This window comes from Argentina silus, assembly GCF_951799395.1.
Source record: "Argentina silus genome assembly, chromosome: X".
Classification (NCBI taxonomy): Eukaryota; Metazoa; Chordata; class Actinopteri; order Argentiniformes; family Argentinidae; genus Argentina; species Argentina silus.
Genome location: NC_139653.1, coordinates 47,250,345 through 47,275,344, shown reverse-complemented (window position 1 = coordinate 47,275,344; position 25,000 = coordinate 47,250,345). Strand labels below are relative to the sequence as shown.

The window sequence follows — 25,000 nt, the reverse complement described above, 5'->3', positions numbered from 1 at the left end:
ATATGTTATATGTAACACTTTGAAGTTTTGTGTGTAAGTTTTTGTAACATACTACACATGACAAGGAGACAATATATAATAATGAAATTAATAATGAAATTAAAGCAGAATTTGGAGCTTAAGAGGTTAATATTTCTGCCCCTTTGATTACCACTAAAGACCCTCTCATCACACATGTAATCAGCCTCATCATCATGGAATGAGTGGAAAGGTCAAGAGTAGCGTGTGGAGGTTTCAGATCAGGGTCATTATCACATGCACTCATCAGAGGCGGTCCCTCACTTGTAATTCAAGTGGTCGTATAGTATCAGTCTCCTGATTAAACACAGTCTCCTCATTCGATTAATTGTGTACCGATACACGACTGATGCACATTCTCAATTGCGTGTCGTGTTTGACGCGTTAGAGTGATTTTTGGCGGTACGTCAATACATATTTTTGTCGGTACGTCAATAAACAGAAGATATGCTACGTGACGGAGGGTCAATTTGCGTGATTTACGGATTAATTTAATCCTTATTAACTTTGATTTGCGTGGCAGTTCAGCAGTGTTAGGGATTGATTTAGAGTGGTTAAGGTTAGGGGAAGTTGTCAGGGGAAGGCATTAGCAAATATTAGCATTAGCAACAATAATTAGGAAATATTGTTGTCGATTGGAACGCGTACTATCATTTATACCCACTATTGTCAAAGTGGGGTACGTGGATCGATCTAGGGCAGTGGTTCTCAAACTTTTTCTGCTAGTGTACCACCTTTAAAAAAAAAATTCAGCTGAGTACCCCCTTCACCGGCACAAAACATTTTGTTAGGCACTGAACGGGGGAACCAGGCGCGAATACAGAGTCGGACAAGCATAGCAGGTTTGGGTATTTAATGAGGGGATAAGGGTAGGGGGTAGTCTGGCAGTGGACAGGCGGCTGGAAGGCAGGTAGCACCGGCAGCGTGGAAGGGTAGGCCGGTGGGCGGACAGGCAGGCTGGTGGGTAGGTAGGCAGGCCGACGGGTAGGTGGAATCTGATACGAGGAACAGGGAGATTAGAGTTAGAACAGGTACAAAACACCAGTAGCTAATACGATGAAACGTAGTAACAAGCCTCAACGTAGTAAGGCTAGAAACTACCATAGGAACTAGTACAATCTAGCGATGAGTAGTTGGAAAGCCAGGGTAGATAACTGCATGGTGATGAGGTGATGGCCAAAAGGTGTGTATTGAGCAGGTGGAGAGAGAGAGAGACAGCTTGGTCACGCCCACATAGAACACCAACCCAACAGACAAGATGGACAAGGACAAGGTGCACTGGCGCCCATAGAGGGGCTGGGGGGTGTGACACATTTTTGGGAGAAAAAAAATGAAAATGAACATAAATAATGTATGTGCGTTCTATTTGGCAGTGTAAACATGAACATTAAAAGGGTGCATATACTCACAATTTAGTGGGGAACATGGGCCTGTGCTTCATTGATGAGTTTAGTCATTCTGGGTGGCAGGGAGGCAACTGCAGTGATCAGGCTCTTTTCCAGGCATAGCTTGTTTCTTTGCTTTGTTTTAATTTCGGTCATTGCCGAAAAGGAGGTTTCACACAAATAAGTCGATCCAAATGGTAGTAGCTGCTCCAAAGCTTTCTTTCCCAGCTCAGGGTGTTCCTTCTTCACACATACCCAAAACTGTGTGAGAGTGGAGCTCTCAAACTTCATCTGTAGGCCACGGTCAGATGACACATCAATGAGATTTTCCTGAAGACCGGCAGGAAGCTTGATTCTCTTGCTTTCAGCCAAGAGAAATGGGTTTCTCACCCAGTCCAGCTGTGCAGATTTCTCTTGAATATCAGGGAAGTAAGAATTAAAACCACTAGTCAAGTTGGCCAAATGTCCCTCTATTATTGCCTTCACTGGAGCTCTATCCACATCCTCATTGGAAAGGAAAGCATCCACCTGAGGAAAGCAGGTGAAATCCCCTTCTGCACATGCCTTCTTCCACAGCTCTGCTTTCTTGAGAAAACCCCCCACCTTGTTATACAGGTTCAGAACGATAGTGTCCTTTCCCTGCAGAGACACATTCAGTTCGTTGAGTTTGCTGAATATATCTGCAAGATAGGATAGCTTTGCAAGCCAGTGCATGTCCTCAAACAAGGTGACATGGGGAGATCCATGGTCTCTCAGAAAGGTTCGCACTTCTGAGCGTAACTCAAACAGCCTGTTAAGTATTTTGCCTCGGGAAAGCCAGCGCACTTCTGTGTGGAGCAGCAGTTGCATGTGTTCAGCGCCCATATGTGCACAGAGGCTGCGAAACAGTGGCCTTGACTGTGGCCTTCACTTGATGAAGTTAATGATCTTGACAGCGTCGTTCAAAACTTTGTGTAACTCAGGACTCATTCTCTTTGATGCCAATGCTTCCCTGTGTATGATGCAATGATTCCACAGCACATCAGGGTTCTTCTCCCTCACTCGCGCAACCAGCCCTTTGACGTGACCTGTCATTGATGCGGCCGCATCAGTGCAGACACTTGTGCATGATCTCCAGTTCAGACCGTTTTCACCGAAGAATGCATTAACAACATTAAAAATATCCTCTCCAGTTGTTTTCCCCTCCAAACTCTTGCAGAAAAGCACATGTTCACAAAAATCTCACAAAAGCAAGAAGCTGTGCCTGTCCACTGACATCAGTTGATTCATCCAGCTAGAGTGAAAATGAATATGATTCGCCAAGTTTTCCCACTACTTGATCAACGATGTCTGTGCCCATCATATCAATTCTGCAGCTAACTGTCATTTGACAAAGGCACCATTTTTAATTTGTCTGATTATTTTAGAATTGTCTATAACCAATACCTTAAAAAGTACCAAATGTTTCTGAGTACCCCTTGCAGTACTCCAAAGTACCCATAGGGGTGCGCGTACCCCCACTTGAGAACCACTGATCTAGGGGGCACTCAGTAGGATGTAGAGTGTCTCAGGGGGGTACATGACTGTTAAAAGTTTGGGAACCACTGATTTATACGATTTGAGTAGGAGACCAGTCTGTCTTGGCAGTGTTTTTGATGTTTGCTCAATTGAGATTATTTCAACTAACTGTTAAACTTCACATGAAGTTTGTCTTGTATTTATGTTGTGAGTACTTTGAGAACAGCATGGTATTTCGCATTGTGTATTCGTGTTGTTGTTGCAAGAGTAGTTAAATGATTGCTTGAGCTTAGCTTATCAAACCATTTCATGTCCATTCCACTTTACATATTGCAAAAACTCTTATAAATGACCCTGCTAATCCCAAATGAACCAAACAAATCTAACCACTACATTGTAACAGTCAAGTCAACAGACCCAGCTTTTCATCCGTTGGTATTTCAGGTGAGGTGAGTAGACTAAACCAAGCCCCCTGAAAATCATTATACTTCTTCTTCCATAAAATGTTCAATTATGTGCTCTGGTCACAGTGTTTTCCCTCTAAAATGTTTATTCATTGAGGAACAACTCAACCTTCCGGTAAATGGGCCATAAATTGTGACCTTAAATTTGAGTGCTGACTTTACTAATGCATTGTGGCATTTTCTCCAAACTCCAGTGCTCGGTAATCGCCCAGACTGAACTGTTTGTGTGTGTGTGTGTGTGTGTGTGTGTGTGTGTGTGTGTGTGTGTTGTTACAAGAAGATTAACAATAAGAATCTCATAACTAGGCCGATGAGAGTGTTTACCTTCAGAGCAGCTATCTGAAGTGCCTTGATTTAATCTGTTGCTCTCCACAACAGTCACTTAGAGATGCTGTTTACTTTAATATAATATGCCCCCAATTTGTACACTGTGTTTTTCTTCTCTAAATTACAATCAGGCTGTTTGCCAGCAATGATTTCCACAGTCCAGTTAAAACCTGAGTTAAGGATGGTGAAGGCTGGTGGAGGTGAAGGCTGGTGGAGGCAGAAATCGGAGGACGAGAAGCTGTGTGTGATTCCATTCCTAATTCCATCCCATACACTACAATGACCCCGTCTTCTCTGATTTCTACATCCGCCAGCCTCCCCTGATGGGCACGTGTACAGTACAGTGGAGAGGACATGTAAACATGGGTTAAAGGCCGTTACCATTGAAGTCTATTCAATGGTAACCATCTTTGGAATAAGGAAAAAGACAAAAGAGGGAACCCACACATCAATTATGTGCTGGCGAAGCCTTGTGTTGCGCATCGACACATCAGAGGTTCGACTTGAAAGGAAGTGTGTGATTGTTCCCTAACGAAATACACCAACGCGCCCTTGTTATTCCTGAGTGGATGAACGCACGGCTTAATGAACACACGACACCGCTGTGATGACCGCTGTGTTTCACGATTGACGTAGTGTCTTTCGACAACGAAGACCGTCTTCAGAAGGACAAGTACGCCGTCATCCTGAAGCTCGGAGACGAGAAGTCTCGTTACCATAGCAACAGCTGAAAAACACACACACACACACCATACAGTTTCCACGGGCAGAAAGGTCAAGCAAATGTGCGTTTCGTAACAGTGTTTCCCCATTTACCCTTTGATATGTTCTCTGTGTTTGTCTTGTATTCCTTGTTTCTCTCATTGTTCTTGTCTTGTCTTTGTCGAGATCAAACGGTAGTGGGATTGACGAGACTTGACAGGAGGCAGCAAGCACTGTGTTGCTTTCCTCTACATCAGTTGGCACACCCACCAATTAACACAGGTAGCGATTAGCACATGTAGGGCTACTTTCAAAATAAAAAAGGCCTGCGTTTCATTATAAATCTACCATTTTGGCTGTCGGCCTGTCTATCTGTCTGCCTGTCTGTCTCTCTACATGTCTGTCTGTCTGTTTGAGAGTTGTAGTAAAACAAAAAGGAAAGTAGTTCCTATAGTAGTTCCAGGCCTATAGTCAGCCATTAGATTGGAAGGCCTACAGTACAATATGTTACAATATGCTTCCATCAGTCTGGTTACAGTAATGTCCCCGACCAACATAGTCTCCAAATTATTACATTCTGGGGGATTGTTTCTGCAGACCAGGAAATATGGTCTGGGGGATCATATTATCTGGCTATACCAGCGCTAGAACACCTGTTTTAACGTAAGATTTCATGTATCTTTCGTTGCGTAAGAGTTACGTGAATTACGACTTGCGTGGCGGTTAGGCATTCTGGTAGACTGGTTAAGGTTAGGCATTAACTTCGACTGGTTAAGGTTAGGCATTCATTTCAACTGGTTAAGGTTAGGCATTCATTTCGACTGGTTAAGGTTAGGCATTCATTTCGACTGGTTAAGGTTAGGCATTAACTTCAACTGGTTAAGGTCAGGGTAAGTTGCCAGAGGAAGGTATTAGCAAATACTAGCATAAGCAACAACAATTAGCAATAATGTGTGTATGTGTGTGTGTGTGTCTGTGTCTGCAAAGGTCGACATCAACTCGGCCATGTACTTGGATAAGCATTTGCAAACTTTGTAAAAACTCACAGAATCTTCAGTTTTCAGACTTCTAACTCTGGAGTTCTGGAATGTTCTGAAGTAGACATATACTTAGAAATAGAACTACCATCAACACATTTTATATGCAATATAAAATCAAGACAATATGTTCTGCTCTGCAATTAAAACAAATCCACAGTACGCCACCATATGTTACCACGGCAACAGGCCTCCTACACAAACTTTTAAACAAACTTTTATCTAAAGGATAAAGCCACAGGATACAGTTAACTCTGATAAATCCCTAAACACTCAGAAAATTTAGATGAATAAATGATGATGTTTTCTCTCTCTTTTATAAATGCAATCATTTGTACTTTCATGACATTGATTAAATTGAATTCCAAGTGTTAAACTGTGTTGCACTTAACCAAATATTGCATCTGTCCAAAGTGCTCCTATTTTGAGTTGAGATGAACACTTCAGACTACATGTTTGCGGTGGACAACAGGGGAGGCTGGTGGTGGCAGAACTGGAGTGCAAGCTTGTTGTAATGCATGGAACGTGTTTGATACCATTCCTCATTCCATTCCATGCATCACAATTAACCTGTCCTCCTGCCCACACCTTCATCAATGCATCTCAGGCTATTGCTCTATCTTTAGGTCACAGTATACACTCAAATACCTGGATATGTTCATGCAGATGTCTGGTCTGGTCTGTCTGTCTGTCTGTCTACTGGCCTGTCTATCTGTCTGTCTGTCTGTACAGCTATAAGTCAAAAACACATAAAAAACATTGTACTGAAAACAAATTCCACCAACCTAGGTTATGTGGCAATAAAAGGAACTTGTATCTTGTTCTGCAAAATGTAAATCACTATAATGGGAGAAAACATACTCTACGAGTATGAATTAGGCTGTTTGAGAGAAGCTTTGAATCCTTAAGCAACCTGCCAAGTAGTGAACATGTTTTTTGAAGTACAGTAGACCAACATACAGCACTATAGCTGGTCCTCTGTGGCTCAGTTGGTAGAGCATGGCGCTAACAAAGCTTAGGTTGTGGGTTTGATTCCCGCTGGGACCATATATACTGAAATGTATGCACTCACTGCAATGTAAGTCGCTTTGGATAAAAGCGTCAGCTAAATGGCATTTATTATTATTATTATTATTATTATTATATAGGTATCAAAAAGCTGTGTTCTGGAAAACCTTGTTAGTGCATAGGTGAAGTTATGGGTGGTGCTGCTCATTTAGAATTTACTGACTTTTGCGGCTTTTGACAAGCCATAACTTCTCACTTAAAACATAGTTGTTTGTCATTAATCTGCAGGATTTTTACACTGGAAGGTGATCCCATCACTATCCTGGGAGACATTAGAAAAGCGAAAACAGTTAAGAATATGACAGTGGCCGACATGTTTGGACATGTTTACAAAATATCAGCCATCAATTGGCCAGTAGTGCGATAGTGACATACTATTATGGATGTTTATGACCAACACATATATAACATATTGGGCCGGTTTCACAGACAAGGCCTAAACCTAGTCCAAGCCTAAAAAGCATCCTCAGTGGCAATTTGCCATTGAAAGTGTGAATTAGTCCAGGACTAGGTTTAAGCCTTGTCTGTGAAACCAGCCCATTATGTTACACATTGATTTTGCCAGCTAGATCGCTAACAGCTACCCTCGTCTGAAAACTTAGTGAATGCATGTCTCCAAGCAGTTCCCGATATAACATTAGTTATGTACAGTATACATACAACCAGTCTGCAGGCCAGCTTTAGTTAACTACATGATGAACCTAGCTACCACATCACCGGCATTGTCATTGGAGATTTGGAGGACGTATTATGCCATTGTTGTATGGATGATTTACATGATTGTCGCTGAAGAGCATCAACCCGTTTGTGCCGATACGGCATTCATTTTTTGGTTGATTGGACATAAATGAACGTTAGGGCATAAATCGTTATCCTAACAAAGGCACCCCTTTCAGCAATTTCATTATGATTATCTGCCTAGCTTTCACATAACGTAACTAGCTAGCTATAGCTAGTCCAAGATGTATAGGTGAAAGCTACTCACGGGGCTACTTGGAGTTGTGATGATAACGTTCTTAGCTATATGGGTGAAACGAAAATAGTGTTTACTAAACCTTTTAGTTTAATGATTTGACCTCAGCGAATATCATAGCCAAACTCTGATCCATCCATTCATTCACTTCTTGAAACTACTACGACTAGTGGCGAGGCAGCACATTCACCAGCTGTCATGGCAACCAGCAACCAGAAGCAGGGTTGTTGTTGCTCCATCTGCAGCTTACATTAACCTTAAGCATTCATCAAAACAGTTAGCATTTTGGTCTTCACCATACATCAGCTATGGGCATATACTCTTTTTTTTTTTTTTGAGAGAGAAATGCTTCTAATACTGCCTGCATCTCTCCTCAGCTCTCCCTCCTGTCTGAGATGGGGTTCGGGGGGGCTCTCCTCTATGTGGACCCCTGTGACACCCCCAGCAGTGACCAGGCTCTGTGGCGCAAGTCCTTTGGGGTGACCCTCAACCCTGGGGGGGACCCCTCCACACCTGGATACCCCAGTATCGGTGAGTAGATGCCTCCTCTCTGGATATAGACGTGTGTGAGTGTGTGTGCATGTGCATGTGCATGTGCATGTGCATGTGCATGTGCATGTGCGTGAGCGTGTGCGTGTGTGTGCGTGCGTGTGTGTCACACCAGGGGGGCCTCTCTGTGTTGCTGTAATCTTCAGTAATCACTTCCTATATCCACGACCACTCAGCTGGACTAGCCAGCATGGGGCGTCATCACACACGCCTTGGCTCTGATGCATCATATCATTATCTACAGTTGTCACTGCAGTGTCACACACGCATGCATGCACGCACGCACGCACGCACACACACACATACACTAGAGTTATCTAGAGTTATCAGAACGTTATCAGAGTTATCTAGAGTTATCAGAGTTATCTAGAGTTATCTAGAGTTATCAGAGAGTTGTCTAGAGTTATCTGAGAGTTAAAAGACACCTGTCAACAGAATCAATCTCTTCCATTCCAACCTCTCCACCAACATGGGCAAGACCAAAGAAATTTCAAAGGACATCAGGGACAAGATTGTAGACCTGCACAAGGCTGGAATGGGCTACAAGACCATCAGCAAGAAGCTTGGTGAGAAGGAGACAACTGTTGGTGCAATTATTAGAAAATGGAAGAAATACAAAATAACCATCAATTGCCCTCGGCCTGGAGCTCCATGCAAGATCTCACCTCGTGGGGTAAGGATGATCATGAGAAGGGTGAGGGATCAGCCCAGAACTACATGGGAGGAGCTTGGTAATGATCTCAAGGCAGCTGGGACCACAGTCACCAAGAAAACCATTGGTAACACACTACGCCGTAACGGATTGAAATCCTGCAGTGCCCGCAAGGTCCCTCTGCTCAAGAAGGCACATGTACAGGCCCATCTGAAGTTTGCCAATGAACACCTAAATGATTCAGAGAAGGCTTGGGAGAAGGTGATGTGGTCAGATGAGACCAAAATTGAACTCTTTGGCATAAACTCGACTCGTCATGTTTGGAGGGAGAGAAATGCTGAATACAATCCCAAGACCACCATCCCCACCGTCAAGCACGGAGGTGGAAACATTATGCTTTGCGGCTGTTTCTCTGCTAAGGGTACAGGACGACTTCACTGCATTGAGGGGCCGATGGACGGGGCCATGTACCGTAAGATCTTGGACGAGAACCTCCTCCCCTCAGCCAGAGCACTGAGGATGGGTTGTGGATGGGTCTTCCAGCATGACAACGACCCAAAACATACGGCCAAGGCAACAAAGGAGTGGCTCAAGAAGAAGCACATTAAGGTCATGGAGTGGCCTAGCTAGTCTCCAGACCTTAATCCTATAGAAAATTTGTGGAGGGAGCTGAAGCTTCGAGTTGCCAAGTGAAAGCCTCGAAACATTCAGGATTTGGAGAGGATCTGTAAAGAGGAGTGGACCAAAATCCCTCCTGAAATGTGTGCAAACCTGGTGACCAACTACAAGAAACGTCTGACTTCTGTGTTTGCCAACAAGGGTTTCTCCACTAAGTACTAAGTCATGTTTTGCTTGGGGATCAAATACTTATTTCGTTCGATCAAATGCAAATGAATTTATAACTTTATATAATGTGTTTTTCTGGACTTTTTTTGTTGATATTCTGTCTCTATTTGTTAAAATAAAAGTACCATAAAAATGATAGACCGCTCATTTCTTTGTAGTCCCCCACTGTATCATCCATTACATAATCAATTATCAAAAAGGGATCAAATCTTTGCTCTGGATTGCCACACAAGCCTCTGATAGTGGGACAGTTTGACACACACACACTCACACTCACACACACACACACACACCCACACACACACACACACACACACACACACACACACGCACACACACACACTCTGACAGTAGCCCTATCTCCCTGCCCTGGCTGGCCAATGGGGATGCTTCATTACCAGGAAATACCTATGTGCTAATCAGAGCCCAGCACAGCCCAGTAGCAGAGCCAGTAGAGAGGGGAACAGATGTTGGGAGTCTGATCCTTCCCCACTGACACTGGTTGCTCCCTACCAGTACACATGCCGACTGGTATAGGAATGTTCCTAGTATGTACACACACACACACACACACACACACACACACACACACACACACACATACAGTGGTCCTCTGTGGCTCAGTTGGTAGAGCATGGCGCTAACAGTCGCTTTGGATAAATGGTATATATGTATGTACATGCACAGTACAAACACATACTGGTAGAGGTGCGTTTCCAGTACACACACACACACACACACTGGTAGAGGAGGGTTCCCAGTACACACACACACACACACTGGAATAGGAGTGTTTCTGGTACACACACAGAAACACACACACACACAGTACACACACATTCTGGTAGAGGAGTGTTTCCAGTACACACACACACACACACACACACACACACACACACACACACACACACACACACACACACACTGGTAGAGGAGGGTTCCCAGTACACTGGTATGTGAAAGAAAACATTATTCACACTACGAGCACCAGGGCCCCCCCACCAGGCCCCCCTCACCAGGCCCCCCTCACCAGGCCCCCCTTACCAGGCCCCCTTCACTAGGCCCCCTTCACCAGGCCCCCCTCACCAGGCCCTCCTCACCAGGCCCCCTTCACCAGGCCCCCTTCACCAGGCCCCCCTCAAACTAACCATTGTCGCCAGTGTACATTAGTGTAACAGTTTAATCATTTAGATCATTACTATGCTAAAGTAATGTAATCCGTTTAATTTGTAGACTGAATAAGGAAATGTTAATTAGCTATCTGTCTTCCTCCGATACTTACATACACTATTTCAAGTAGATTTTGTTTGATGTTTATGATCTATTTTGGAGTGAATAAAACAATGTGGGTTTTTGAAATCAACCATATCTACAATGCAATAACCACCTGCATATTTCCATATATAATCTACATCACTTCCCTGTTGTTTTTAGACACAGTAAACAACAAAACAACTAATCTAAATCACTTCCTTGTTGCTGCTAGAAACAGTAAACAAACTATTCATCAACCTCCATACATTAGTTATTATTGACATTCAATGTTCATAATTTTCTCCGGCCTGTTATGGAAATATATCTTGTCTTTGATATTCTACTATTCCACTGTTCCTTGTTTATTGTTTGTCGTATCAGTGCTTGTGTGTGTCGGGTTCTAATGTGACACATCCTGGTATTGCTATCGCCCTGCGCTTTACTGGCTCACAGCCTGCTGAGCCAATCAAAGCTGTGTCTGCTGCACACTGTTTCTCAGCAGCTCCACTGTACAGTAGCACGCTGCAGAGGGAGTGTGTGTGTGTGTGTGTGTGTGTGTGTGTGTGTGTGTGTGTGTATGTGTGTGTGTGTGTGTGTGTGTGTGTGTCTGGGGGGGGGGTCTTAGTGTTGCAATGGTGTAGTTGAGAATTGATAATCGTGGATCTGCTTGGTTCTGAGGGGTAGGAGATGCTGTGCTCTCTCTCTCTCTCTCTTTCTCTCTCTCTCTCACACACACACACACACACACACACACACACACACACACAAAGACACACGCACACACCCACACACACGCACACACCCACACACACACAAAGACACACACACACCCACACACACACAAAGACACACACACACACACACACACACACAAAGACACACCCACACACACACAAAGACACACACAAAGACACACACACGCACCAGTATACCTTGTTTGTCTATTCAGAACACTGTTTGAAAGAGACATATTTTGGCATTTATTCATGGGACTCACAACATTTGAATGAACTCATGAACTCGTGAACTCGTGAACTCCGAAAGAAACAGCACAACAAAAACAACAAAGGCTGCTTCGGCCACCTGATTATGTACACATAAGACGGAGAATAATCGATTTAGATGTGCTATCGAACGCGTCTTGTCTTTCCGACCTAGTTATAGCCCCTGGTCGCAAAGCAATTTCCTATTCCATTTTGTTTCTCTCTCTATTTCCGTTGCTGTGTTATATGTGGTGATGTTGTTTGGTTTGGATGTGTGTACCAAATGATGACTCCTGAGGGTCATACACACTCCCTCCTTCCTTAAAACCCCCACATGGTGGGTGTGTGGGGGTAGGTGTGTGTGTGTGGGTGTGTATTGGTGTGTGTGTGTGTGTGTGTGTGTGTGTGTGTGTGTGTGTATGGGTGTATTGGTGCGTGTGTGTGTGTGTAAGTAAGTGTGTGTGTATGTGTGTATTGGTGTGTGTGTGTGTGTGTATTGGTGTGTGTGTGTGTGTGTGTGTGTGTGTAACTATGTGTGTATGTGTGTATTGGTGTGTGTGTGTGTGTGTGTGTGTGTATGGGTGTATTGGTGCGTGTGTGTGTGTAAGTAAGTGTGTGTGTATGTGTGTATTGGTGTGTGTGTGTGTGTGTATGTGTGTATTGGTGTGTGTGTGTGTGTGTGTGTGTAACTATGTGTGTATGTGTGTATTGGTGTGTGTGTGTGGAGGTGCGTGCGTGCGTGCTCTGATGGTGGTGGGCGTGTGTGATTGCATAATCGCGTGTGATTGCACTCATTAACCTTTAAAGTGCAGCCCTTTTCTCTCCCCCCACCCCCCCCCCCCCTCGCCAACCCTATCTCTGGGACTGTTAGCGGCGAACAGAGAGAGACAACTTCAAACAATTTTTTACATGTTAATTTCGGTGTGTCTGACAGGTGGGTCTTTTCACAGGGAGAGACAGGAGTGGTGGAGTCCCTTGGGTTATTTAGAGAGCTTGTTGAAGTCAAAAGGAAGCCTTTGAATAGAAATGTACTCATTTGCATGTTGATTTAAATACTGCGGCTACTGCAGTGGGAATCGACCCTTTAAAGAACAAATGGTGGTCCATGGCCTTTCCAGGGGGGCTGGAGGGAGGAGGGGCTCGGGGGCTGCTGGAGGGGGGGTGGGGGGTGTCCTTGGTGACATGCCACTTGCGACCATCACAATGTGTCTCATCTTGTCCCCACAGAGTCAGGGTGTCTTTAATGGGGTCTCCTCTAGGCTAGGATAGCTCTTTCTTCTCTCTCTCTCTCTCTCTCTCTCTGTTTCACAGTCAAGGTTTTGTCCTATTTGACTAATTTCCGCCTATAAAATAGACCCAAACTAAATTGCTTATAACATTAGACATATGATGATCAGGTGCAAAGGCAGGATGCCATTTGATAGGTAACACCTTGACGTTTTGTGTGGATATGCTCATAGTTCAGAATAACATACTACACATGACAAGAAGACAAATAACAATAATGAAATAAACAATTAAAGCAGAATTTGGAGCTTAAGAGGTTAAAATCGTATGTTTACTTGGCCATCACCGATATCTTGACCTCCCACCAAGCGAGCTGTCGACTGACCTGGTTGACCATGGACCATACAACGAACAAAGTTCCTTTACGGCGAAACGATGAAGCTCTTCACATTCCAAACTTATTCTTAGTTTAGATTCACAAACACACCTTTTTAGAGTTGTTCTAAATGAGGTTTTCAAACTCCATTATTCCTAATTGCCTTGTTAATGAAACAACGCTAGCGATGGATGATGTCGTGTCAGAGTTGGAAGTGCGTCAGTTAAGAGTTGAATAATGCACGGTGGTTAAAGCTTTTATCTGTTCTCCTCAGGTTATTAAAGCCTTCAGTAGGCAGGAGTCAGTGGATTAGTAGACTCCTTTACACTCCATTCAAACTTTCACACCATCAGCAGAGGCTTGTGTGGCAACCCGGAGCAATGATTTGACCCCTTTTTGATAATTGATTATGTAATGGATGGTATGTGTGGTCGTGCCAAGCTGTCGAAACACCATTTGGTACAGCTTGACATATTGTTCATTATTTAAAGAAGGGCAAGGGATGCTGTGTGTGTGTGTGAGTGTGTGTGTGTGTGTGTGTGCGCGCGCGCGTGTATGTGTGTGTGCGCACGCGCGCGTGTATGTGTGTGTGTGTATATATGCTTGCATGCGTGTCTGTCTGTGTGTGCACTAGTGTGTGTCTGTGTGCACGTGTGTGTGTGTGTGTATATATGCTTGCATTTGTGTCTGTCTGTGTGTGCGCGCGCGTGTGTGTGTGTGTATGTACATATGCTTGCGTGTGTGTCTGTCTGTGTGCGTGCGTGTGTGTGTGTGTGTGCGTGTGTGCGTGTGTATATATGCTTGCATGTGTGTCTGTCTGTGTGTGTGTGTGTGTGTGTGTGTGTGTGTGTGTGTGTCTGTCTGTGTGTGTGTGAGCGCTAGTGTGTGTGTGTGTGTGTGTGGTCCTGATATTGCACCGGGCCTCACTACACATCACTAGATCACTTCCATTCATACTCCCATACACCATGTTAAACCAAACAACATTGACTGTGCACTCAGGCTTAAAATTGCCTTCCCTCCCGTAGCCCCCGTTCACTGGGTATCGGAACCTAATAGACATGCAAATGACACACACACACACACACACACACACACACACACACACACACACACACAGTGTACATTTCACTCCTGGATAGCGAGACGCTAGCGGCTAGTGATGCCGCGACTCAGTCAATAACATTATGGTAATGTCGCGGAATCCTCCCGTCTCGCTGTTTGAGCTTGATAGCAGCGTAGCCCAGGAAGACGAGGACTTTGAGGAAGTTAAAGAAATGACATTGACTGCTGTCGTGGCAACAGCTACTGCCATGTTTGTGTTGTCACAGTTGGCGTCACTGAGCGACCGTGCTAGCTAGCTGGCGAGTTAAAGTTATCAACTGCTCTGCTGCTTATTTGCTGCAACGAGCCCCGTCCCCCCGATTTCTACCTCCACCAGCCTCCCCTGGTGTTCTACCTCCACCAGCCTCCCCTGGTGTTCTACCTCCACCAGCTTCCCCTGGTGTTCTACCTCCACCAGCCTCCCCTGCTCTAGTCACTTCAGACAAACAGCTGTTCAAACTTTTAAATGGTTCTGATAAATCTTAAATACACAATTTACAGAAAGTACATTAATATATACTGTACATAGCTACAGAACATTGGCGTCTAAAGCGCCATGAAAATAATCTAATTAACACATCGCGTCATTGACAGCAACCGATCTTTCACGTTTTGTTATCACACCCCTGTCGTGGTAATTAATTAAATAAATTAATTACAAAGTAAATGGAGGGAGAGATTGAGGAGGATGTGCAACATGTTTATCTTGATATAAGTCGAATTATAGTCGTTCTCTCCAGAGTATAGAGACTGTAACAGACGGTAGAGATGCGGTAGGGGAGGCTGGTGGAGGTAGAAATCGGAAGACGGGCTCATTGTAATGCATGGAACGGAATGAGAGAACGGTATCAAACACACAAGCCTGGTGGAGGCTGGTGGAGGTAGAAATCGGAGGACGGGCTCATTGTAATGCATGGAACGGAATGAGAGAACGGTATCAAACACACAAGCCTGGTGGAGGCTGGTGGAGGTAGAAATCGGAGGACGGGCTCATTGTAATGCATGGAACGGAATGAGAGAACGGTATCAAACACAAATCAAATACAATTTTATTTGTCACTTATATCGCACAACAGAATGAAATGACAAAGTGGAATGTGTTTGATACCATTCCTCATTCTATTCCATGCATCACAATGAGCCGATGTCTACCTCTACCAGCCTCCCTTGCCAGAGTGTGTATTAGAATAGTCAGTGTCCATAGGGGGTTCAGTGCAGCTGTGTTGGACAATGCGTGTATGCCCTGGAGACGTACAGGAATAGCTGTACATACAGTTGGCTATTCAGCAGCTAGCAGAGATCTGCATCTTAACCAGGCTGCTGTGTGTCGTTTTACACAGCAGAGACAGAGGTGTGGAGTCAGGCCTGTCTCTTGTTTGGAGTCCCCGTGAGGACAGAAGGAACAGGCAGCCAAGGTCTGAAGGTCTGGGGGGCATGAGCCACTTCTCCAGGAGGGGCCACACAAACATTCTCACTCCTGTGCCTGGGATTGGAGGCCCGGGCTGGGGAGAGTTGTGGACGGCCCGGGCTGGGGCTATGGCTGGGGTATGGGCCTGGGGCTATGGTTGGGGTATGGGCCGGGGGCTATGGCTGGGGTATGGGCCTGGGGCTATGGCTGGGGTATGGGCCTGGGGCTATGGCTGGGGTATGGGCCTGGGGCTATGGTTGGGGTATGGGCCGGGGGCTATGGCTGGGGTATGGGCCTGGGGCTATGGTTGGGGTATGGGCCGGGGGCTATGGTTGGGGTATGGGCCTGGGGCTATGGTTGGGGTATGGGCCTGGAAAGGCTGGTAGCAGTGATATGATGTCTTCTCTCAAAATGTTTCTTCCCTCCCTTTATTTATTCTCTTTCTCTCTCTCTCAGACACACACACACACACACACACACATTGAGAGAGAGCTAAGCAGCTTGACCACAACCCACTCTATTCCATTTGTTCTTCCCTCTGGACACACAGAGGCTGGAGACGTAAATATCCAGAGGAACATTATTTCCCCAGCTATTCAACACACACATCTTTCCTCTTCTCTCCAATTAAGCTACTCCCACCCTCTCTCCTCCCTCTCCCCCACCCCTCCCTCCGAGACATGACCATAGTTTAGCCTTGGCAAATGGAGCATTGTTTTACCAGACAGTCATTTGTTGTGAGCGGCCCCTCTGGTCCTAAGTTGTTGTTGCTCTACTTGAATCTGTGTCGGGGCGGCAGAGAGAGGGAGAGGATTATTGCCTGTGGTAGGTTGTTGCTTGTGTCTGAGCGGTGGGTCTCGGGCTTAGGGGACCGGGGTGTAATGGAGAGGCACCCAGGAAAACGTCTGGTGGCTGATAGAGACAGGCAGAGTGGAGGCAGTTTCTTCTCATGCTGAAATCGACACCAACACCAACCCCTTAGCCACTCCTAGCCTAGCCCCAACCCCTTAGTCACTCCTAGCCCCAACCCCTTAGCCACTCCTAGCCCCAACCCCTTAGCCACTCCTAGCCCCAACCCCTTAGCCACTCCTAGCCCCAACCCCTTAGCCACTCCTAGCCCCAACACCTTAGCCACTCCTAGCCCCAACCCCTTAGCCACTCCTAGCCCCAACCCCTTAGCCACTCCTAGCCCCAACCCCTTAGCCACTCCTAGCCCCAACCCCTTAGCCACTCCTAGCCCCAACACCTTAGCCACTCCTAGCCCCAACCCCTTAGCCACTCCTAGCCTAGCCCCAACCCCTTAGCCACTCCTAGCCCCAACCCCTTAGCCACTCCTAGCCTAGCCCCAACCCCTTAGCCACTCCTAGCCCCAACCCCTTAGCCACTCCTAGCCCCAACCCCTTAGCCACTCCTAGCCCCAACCCCTTAGCCACTCTGCCTCTTCATACTGTATGGTGCTGGTTCTCTCAGTGTGGGTGAAAAGCTTAGCAACTCCGGCTGGGTCCGCTTTAGAGGCAGCATGTGTAGCCCTCAGGCAGCGAGGCTAACCACAGACTGCCGAGTGTCTACACTAGAACCCACATTCTAAACAAGCCCTGGAGCCCTGCGGGGAGTAGTCACAGTATGGAGGGTTGTGATTGGAGGATGTCACAATATCGAGGGTTGTGATTGGAGGATGCCACAGTATAGAGGGTTGTGATTGGAGGATGTTACAGTATCAAGGGTTGTGATTGGAGGATGTTACAGTAGGGTTGTCACTACAAGCTGTCTAGCCCCAGTGTGTATGCCTGTTCCATCAATACAAATGATACTGTAGCCACAGTTTTGACCTGATAACAACTTGCTTATGGAAATGTTGTTCTTGTACTTATTGCAAGGTAAAAGTCCATTGATTTCAGGGGAGGCTGGTGGAGGTAGAAATCGGAGGACGGGCTCATTGTAATGCATGGAACGGATTGAGGAGTAATGGTATTAAAACACCAGCCTCGTGTTTGGATGAGTTCTGTACTCCGATTTTTACCTCCACCAGCCTCCCCTCTGAGGTCATTGCCATGCACATTGTACACTGTAAAACTGCTGTTTCCATTATATTCATATTTTTCAAGTGGAAGTAAGTGCTTGTGTCAGGACCTCTTTATTAACATTTCAATACGCTGAATTATCATGTTGATGCTTCAAATCATGGGGGCCGCGCTAGGTTAGCCACGTTAGCTTTTCTCATTTAAATGAGTGCTCAACCTTAGCCCTGTGCTACGTTCTGTCAGCTAGTGCCCGGGACCTCTCTTCACTCTGGAAGCACAAAGACAGTTCAGTTAGGTAATATGTTTTTTTTTCCCCCACATTTCCATATCTTTTACATTAGTGGAGGTAAATTGTGTGTGTAACAATTCGTTCCCCTGCCGTCGAATAGCAGAGCATCGTTGAGGTAATATTGCAATGTGTGAAGGAGAGGTTAAGTAGAGAGTGGTCAATCGTGGTGACAGAGCAGAGAGGGGGGTTGATTGTGGTCATGGTAGAACAAGAGCAGGTAGTTAACGTTGGTCCACGGTCGTGGTTGACCCGGAGAGTCTGGTTGAGGGGATTGTGCTCATCTGAGAGAGTGGTGAAGTGGAGAGTGGTTGGTGGTTGTGGTCGATTAGAAGAGTTTGGTTGATATGATGTTGGTTGGTTATAGTTAAATGGGCTTTAGTCAGCATGGTTTGATAGTGGTCATGGTTGAATGAGAGAGAGAGAGAGAGAGAGAGAGAGAGAATGGTTCATGCTGGTCAATGATCATGGTTGAATAGGAGAGTCTGGTTGAATGAGACAGAGACAGAGAGAGAGAGAGAGAATGGTTCATGCTGGTCAATGATCATGGTTGAATAGGAGAGTCTGGTTGATGAGAAAGCGATTACAGAGAGAGTAGTCAATGGTCATGGTTGAATAGCAGAGAGTGGTCCATGTAATGTTTAGGACAGTGTAGTTTGATGTGGAGAGTGTAGTGAGAGAGAGAGAGAGAGAGAGAGAGAGAGAGAGAGAGAGAGAGAGAGAGAGTGGTAAGTGGCTGGTCAATAGCCACAGTTGAACAGGAGAGTCTGATTTGATTTGATGTTGGTCATGGTGGAATGGGGTTGAAGGAAGGATGGTTGATCGCGGTCATGGTTGACCAAGAGACAGAGTGGTTCATGTTGGTCAATGGTCATGGTTGAATGGTGGAATGGGTTGAGGGCAGCATGGTTAAGAGCGGTCTCGGTATAAGAGGAATGAGATGTTGATGAGATGTTGCTGATGTGAGAGAATGGTTAAGCAGATGGAGGTCGATGGTGGTCATGGTCAATAAACACAAAATGATTGATCGTGGTTAAGAATGATTGGTTGGTCACGGTCCAATAGGTCAGAGTGGTTGATAGGGTGTTGGTCCCTTCTCAGGCTGCTTTGGTCTGCTGTGTTGTTTTTACTCTTTAAACTTTTACCTCATTATGCAGATTGTAATTGTGCTCTTTCATTGATCTCTACATTACTTAATGACCTTAGTTTAGGAGTTAATTTTAAGGGAATTTGGTGCCAGTCAAACCCCCACCCCCATCCCCTCCACACACACACACACACACACACACACACACACACACACACACACACACACACACACACACACACACACACACACCCAAGCAACACACACACACACACACACACACACACACAAGCAACACACACACACACACACCCAAGCAACACACACACACACACACACACACACACACACACACACACACAAGCAACACACACACACACACCGAAGCAACTCACACACACACACACCCAAGCAACACACACACACACAAGCAACACACACACACACACACACACACACCCAAGCAACACACACACACACACACACACCCAAGCAACACACACACACACTCACACCCAAGCAACACACACACACACACACACACACACACACACACACACATACCTCCTTCCTGGTGGTAGGGCCTTATCGACAACACGTCACACACACACACACACACACACACACACACACACACACACACACACACACACCCAAGCAACACACACACACACACACACACACACAAGCAACACACACACACACACACCCAAGCAACACACACACACACACACACACACACACACACAAGCAACACACACACACACACCCAAACAACACACACACACAGACACACACACACACACACACACACACACAGACACACACACACCGAAGCAACTCACACACACACACACCCAAGCAACACACACACACACAAGCAACACACACACACACACACACACACACCCAAGCAACACACACACACACACACACACCCAAGCAACACACACACACACTCACACCCAAGCAACACACACACACACACACACACACACACACACACACACATACCTCCTTCCTGGTGGTAGGGCCTTATCGACAACACGTCACACAGCCAATACCCAATAGCGTCACTATGGGGGTGAATATCGGCGATATGCCACTCTGCCATGTACCCCCCGTCTATACAAGGAATGCTTTACTCAACTCTTGCCTACACGAGGTAACTTTGTTTTTAGAGAGAATATGATGATTCCACTCCCACCAGGGCTTTCTAACTTCACGTGCCTACTGAGTGTTTGGGAGTTGTATAACTCGTTTGGCTAATTCGCACACAGCAGATCATTGCATTTAAATGACACTGAATGCATCACGAGTCTAACCACTCAGCACCAACCATTAACTTAAAATCTGCATAAACTATTTGCCACTTGCACATGGATAAGAGAAAAAAAATAAAATAAAAAAAATAATACGTTTTTGGAAGTAAAATGCTACAATCCAGTCATTAGGCTCACCAGAACACTTGCGAGGAGCATCCTGAAGTACCATGTGTTGAGATCCCCTCAACAATCGCTACCACCGCCGCTGAGACACTGCAAACAGACGGCACAGTCCACCTCTAATACATTAAAGCACCGGATGATTTAGACGTTGTCATCCTAACGCTAGAAGCTTCCGGGCCCAGCTTGGTGACACCGGTCCAGATGTAACACTCTAATGTCTTGTGATGAGAAACCGGGCTTGGGTTGGTGTCGTGTTGTAATGTTGTTGTGTTGTTGTGCCCCCTAACAGTGAGAGCACACAGGTTGTGTGTGTGTGTGTGTGTGTGTGTGTGTGTGTGTGTGTGTGTGTGTGTGTGTGTGTGTTCGTGTCTGGTGTGTGTGTGTGTGTGTGTGTCTGTCTGTATGTGTGTGTGTGTGTGTGTGTGTGTTGGGGTGTGTGGGTGTGTGTGTCGGGAGTGTGTGCGTGTGTGTGTGTGTGAGTGCCATTAAGCCTTCATTAAAACACCATCATCATTACGAGGGGATTTCTAAGTCCCCCAGGTCGGCTGCCATTGCATCACATGTGCATCAAAACACAATAAAAGTCAATTAAAAATCAATGTAGTTTAACGTCCCCTGCAGAGACCCAGCATGGCGTGTCTCAGTCAGGTGTTTAGGGCTCTCTAGTTTAATCTGAACTTTGGAAGTGTTTTCCAGTGTTTGGCGGCGTGGAAATACTGCCTGTATTTTTTTTTTATTTTTTTTTTGATGTATTTATTTATTTATTTTAACAAGCATCGGCCATTAGAATGGCTTGGTGACCATTGGAGGCCGTTTGGAATTATACACCCTCTATAACTTTCGGTTGTTTGCTCATAACGGCGCCGTTAGTGCGAAACCGCCCAACGACACCGGCTATTTGAAGCACGCTGGTCCAGCTGTTGCTTTACATACGAGTGCTTTAGCTCTCCCTGTTCTCGATGGCCCGGCTCGGTACTGAATTGCTTGGGTTCAGTGAGGAGATTGTGCAGGATACTTGCATACGCGCCATAAAACTCTATAGCCTGTAATATTATCTCTCTTCTTTTTTTTCTTCTCTCTCTCTTTTTTTTCTTTCTCGCACAGACACACACACACACACACACACACACACACACACACACACACTCGATCTTGCTCTCTCTCTCTCTCTCTCTTTCTCTCTCTCTCTCTCTCCCCACTGTCTTTTTTTGTTGTCTTTCTCTCACCCATCCACACACACACACACACACACACACACACACACACACACTCACACTCACACTCGATCTTGCTCTCTCTCTCTCTCTCTCTCTCTCTCTCTCTCCCCACTGTCTTTTTTTGTTGTCTTTCTCTCACCCACCCACACACACACACAGACATACACACACAGACAACACACACACACACACACAGACAACACACACACACACACACAGACAACACACACACAGACACAGGCACACACACAGACAACACACACACAGACACACACGCAGACAACACATACACACGCAGACAACACATACACAGACACACACAAACAAGCACAAGCGGGGGGGGTGTATGTATGAGTATGTACAGTAACTCCTCCACGCAGCCTAAAGTACTGCTTACAGTGTGCTCTCTTCATCACTGGGTACCACCTCTGCACACACACACACACACACACACACACACACACACACACACATCTCACCCCCCTACCAGTTGCACAAGATCAGCTGAGGTCATCAGCCCCTTTAAGAGAAACATTAGTATCCACAGTTTAAAGATGTTAAACAGGACTACAGATTAAAGATGCCCCACTGTGCCCCGCAGATGTAAAGATACCCCCGGCAGAGGCACAGGACTTTGACCTCTGTGCTCCGGAGGAAGACGTGTGTGTGTGTGTGTGTGTGGGCTTGCATAGATGACTTACCCCTGCAGAGGAGGTACACAGAGGTATGTGTGTCTGTGTGTGTCTGTGAGTCTGTGTGACAGTGGGTGTCTGGGTGACAGCGTGTTTCTGTGTGTGTCTGTGTGTGTGTGTGTGTGTGTGTGTGTGTGTGTGTGTGTGTGTGTGTGTGTGTGTGTGTGTCTGTGTCTGTGTCTGTGTGTGTGTGTGTGTGTGCCTCCAGCCCTATACACAGCTGTAGTCCATATTGATGAGCTTTAATGCAGTCCTCTGCTCTGCTTTGATCACTCTGGGAGCTCTGATATATTCCTCCCAGTTCTAAAGCCGGGGTTGCAGAAGAGAGAGGTCTCTGCTCCTCTTATCAGTGTGAATGGCCATTAGACTCAGGTTACCAAGTGTGTTTCTAGACCCAGATGTGTGTGTATCTTTGGTTTGTGAGGGTGTGTGTGTGTGTGTGTGTGTGTGTGTGTGCGTGCGTGTGCATGTGTGTGGTTAGTGAGAGGGCGGGTGTATTTGTGTCTGTGTCTGTGTGTGTGGTTATTGAGGGTGTGTTTGTGTGTGTGTGTGTGGTTAGTGAGGGTGTGTGTCTGTTGTGTCAGCTTTCTGTCTTGTGTCCTTGCAAATGTTTCTACTTGTGTCTCTGACTGAGGTCTTAAGGTTACAGTCCCTCATGGTCACTTCACATTGGAATCATTTGAATGTAGTTTTCTGCACCTGAATGTGTTCACTAATTTACATTATGTATTTTCTCACATATAAATACAATTACCTGACACGGTTTGAAAGACACACTCGCATGCTGCATTCTATTGCCTGCAGGGGAGGCTGGTGGCGGTAGAAATCGGAGGACGGGGCTCATTGTAATGCATGGAACGGAATGAGGAATGGTACCAAACACAAAGCCTGGTGGAGGCTGGTGGAGGTAGAAATCGGAGGACGGGGCTCATTGTAATGCACGGAACGTAATGAGGAATCGTATCAAACACATTCCTCGTTCCATTCCATGCGTTACAATGGGGCCGCCCTCCGATTTTTCTACCTCCGCCAGCCTCCCCTGGTGGATTCCCTGTGTTTATACACACTTGATTTCTCCCTGTCGTCTCCCAAACACACGGTCCTCCCCGTCCTCATCCTGTTATCCTAGCCTGTCTCCTATACAGTGTAAAACCACCGCTGCCGGCTACGCCGCGTTAGATCGACACAGTCCACACACACACACACACACACACACACACACACACACACACACACACACACACACACACACACTCTGACAGGTTCAACCACATTGCGTTCCTCTCCGTTGACAACAAATCATAACGTACATCAACACAGAAAACATGTTTAAAAATGTTTTTTCTCTTCCTGCAGCAGCTGCAAGTTTTCTGCCAAAGTCAGAGCTCTGGAACATGTAAACTTGAGACGTGTTCTTTGATTCAGACATGGTGGTTAGACAAGGTTAGAATCTCTGTCGAAACAAGGTTAGAATCCCCCTCTCCTCTCCTCTCCTCTCCTCTCCACTCCTCTCCTCTCCTCTCCTACCCAGTTCGTCCGGCTGGCTGGCTCTGGGGGAGCGTATAGAAGGGAAGATAGGGTACCTGGTATTGTCCAGCTATCTTTCATTACTGTCTGAGTAATGGAAGGCTTATCGAGGGGGCTTGTCGGCTGTATTGATTCGAGCAGGTCTCGCTTTAGTGAACACCCTTGGCGGACTGAGCTTTGGGGAGTTTTTTGACCTCAGACAGAATCCACCTTCTCTCTCTCTCTGTCTCAGCCTCTGTCTCTCTCTATCTCTCTCTCTCTCTCTCTCTCTCTGTCTCTCTCTTTCCATCTCTCTCTCTCCTCCCCCCCTTTTTTTTTTAATACTGCATGCTATCTTGTCAGTGTCTCTCTTGTGTTACATGTGCAGGAGATAGGCTGGGCATTTTTGTTTTCAGATTTGACCGAAAATTAGTCAGTCAGGTCAGATAACAACAATAACAGCCATTTCATCGGGTGTTCAGTGTCTGCATTGAATGAATGTATTCTAAGGAGCAGTGGGAAGAGCATAAAAAAAAGAAACGGATCTTAGATGTAGACTCCTTCAGTATGATTTAATTAGGTGCATTGATTCATAAAAAGATGTATCCCATTCAAAATGTCCTCGAGAGTCCTCAAGCACCCATGTACCATGGACATGTTATTACGTATTTCCTATCAATTCAGAACCACAGAAAAGAACCTCTGTAACCAGACATGAATAGATGACTCCTTGTCCCAAAGTATCAAACACACAGCGACATGAAAGACCGTCTGTGATGCGGTGTGCAGGGAGAAGGGACTAACGGCAGACCCAAGGACCATTTCCATAACAGACGATCGCATTGTGTTTATGGAAATTAATCGCGGCACTTT

The 25,000-nt window shown here is 45.9% G+C and overlaps 1 protein-coding gene across 1 annotated transcript in view; it reads left to right on the top strand.

The window, feature by feature from the left end:
• Nucleotides 1-25,000, top strand: part of naaladl2 (N-acetylated alpha-linked acidic dipeptidase like 2) — a gene marked incomplete at both ends in the record, with an annotated part of 163,668 nt that overhangs the window by 54,073 nt on the left and 84,595 nt on the right. The window contains 1 exon segment of the mRNA XM_083694767.1: nt 7,849-8,002. Within this exon segment, the coding sequence (XP_083550893.1) occupies nt 7,849-8,002 (154 nt within the window).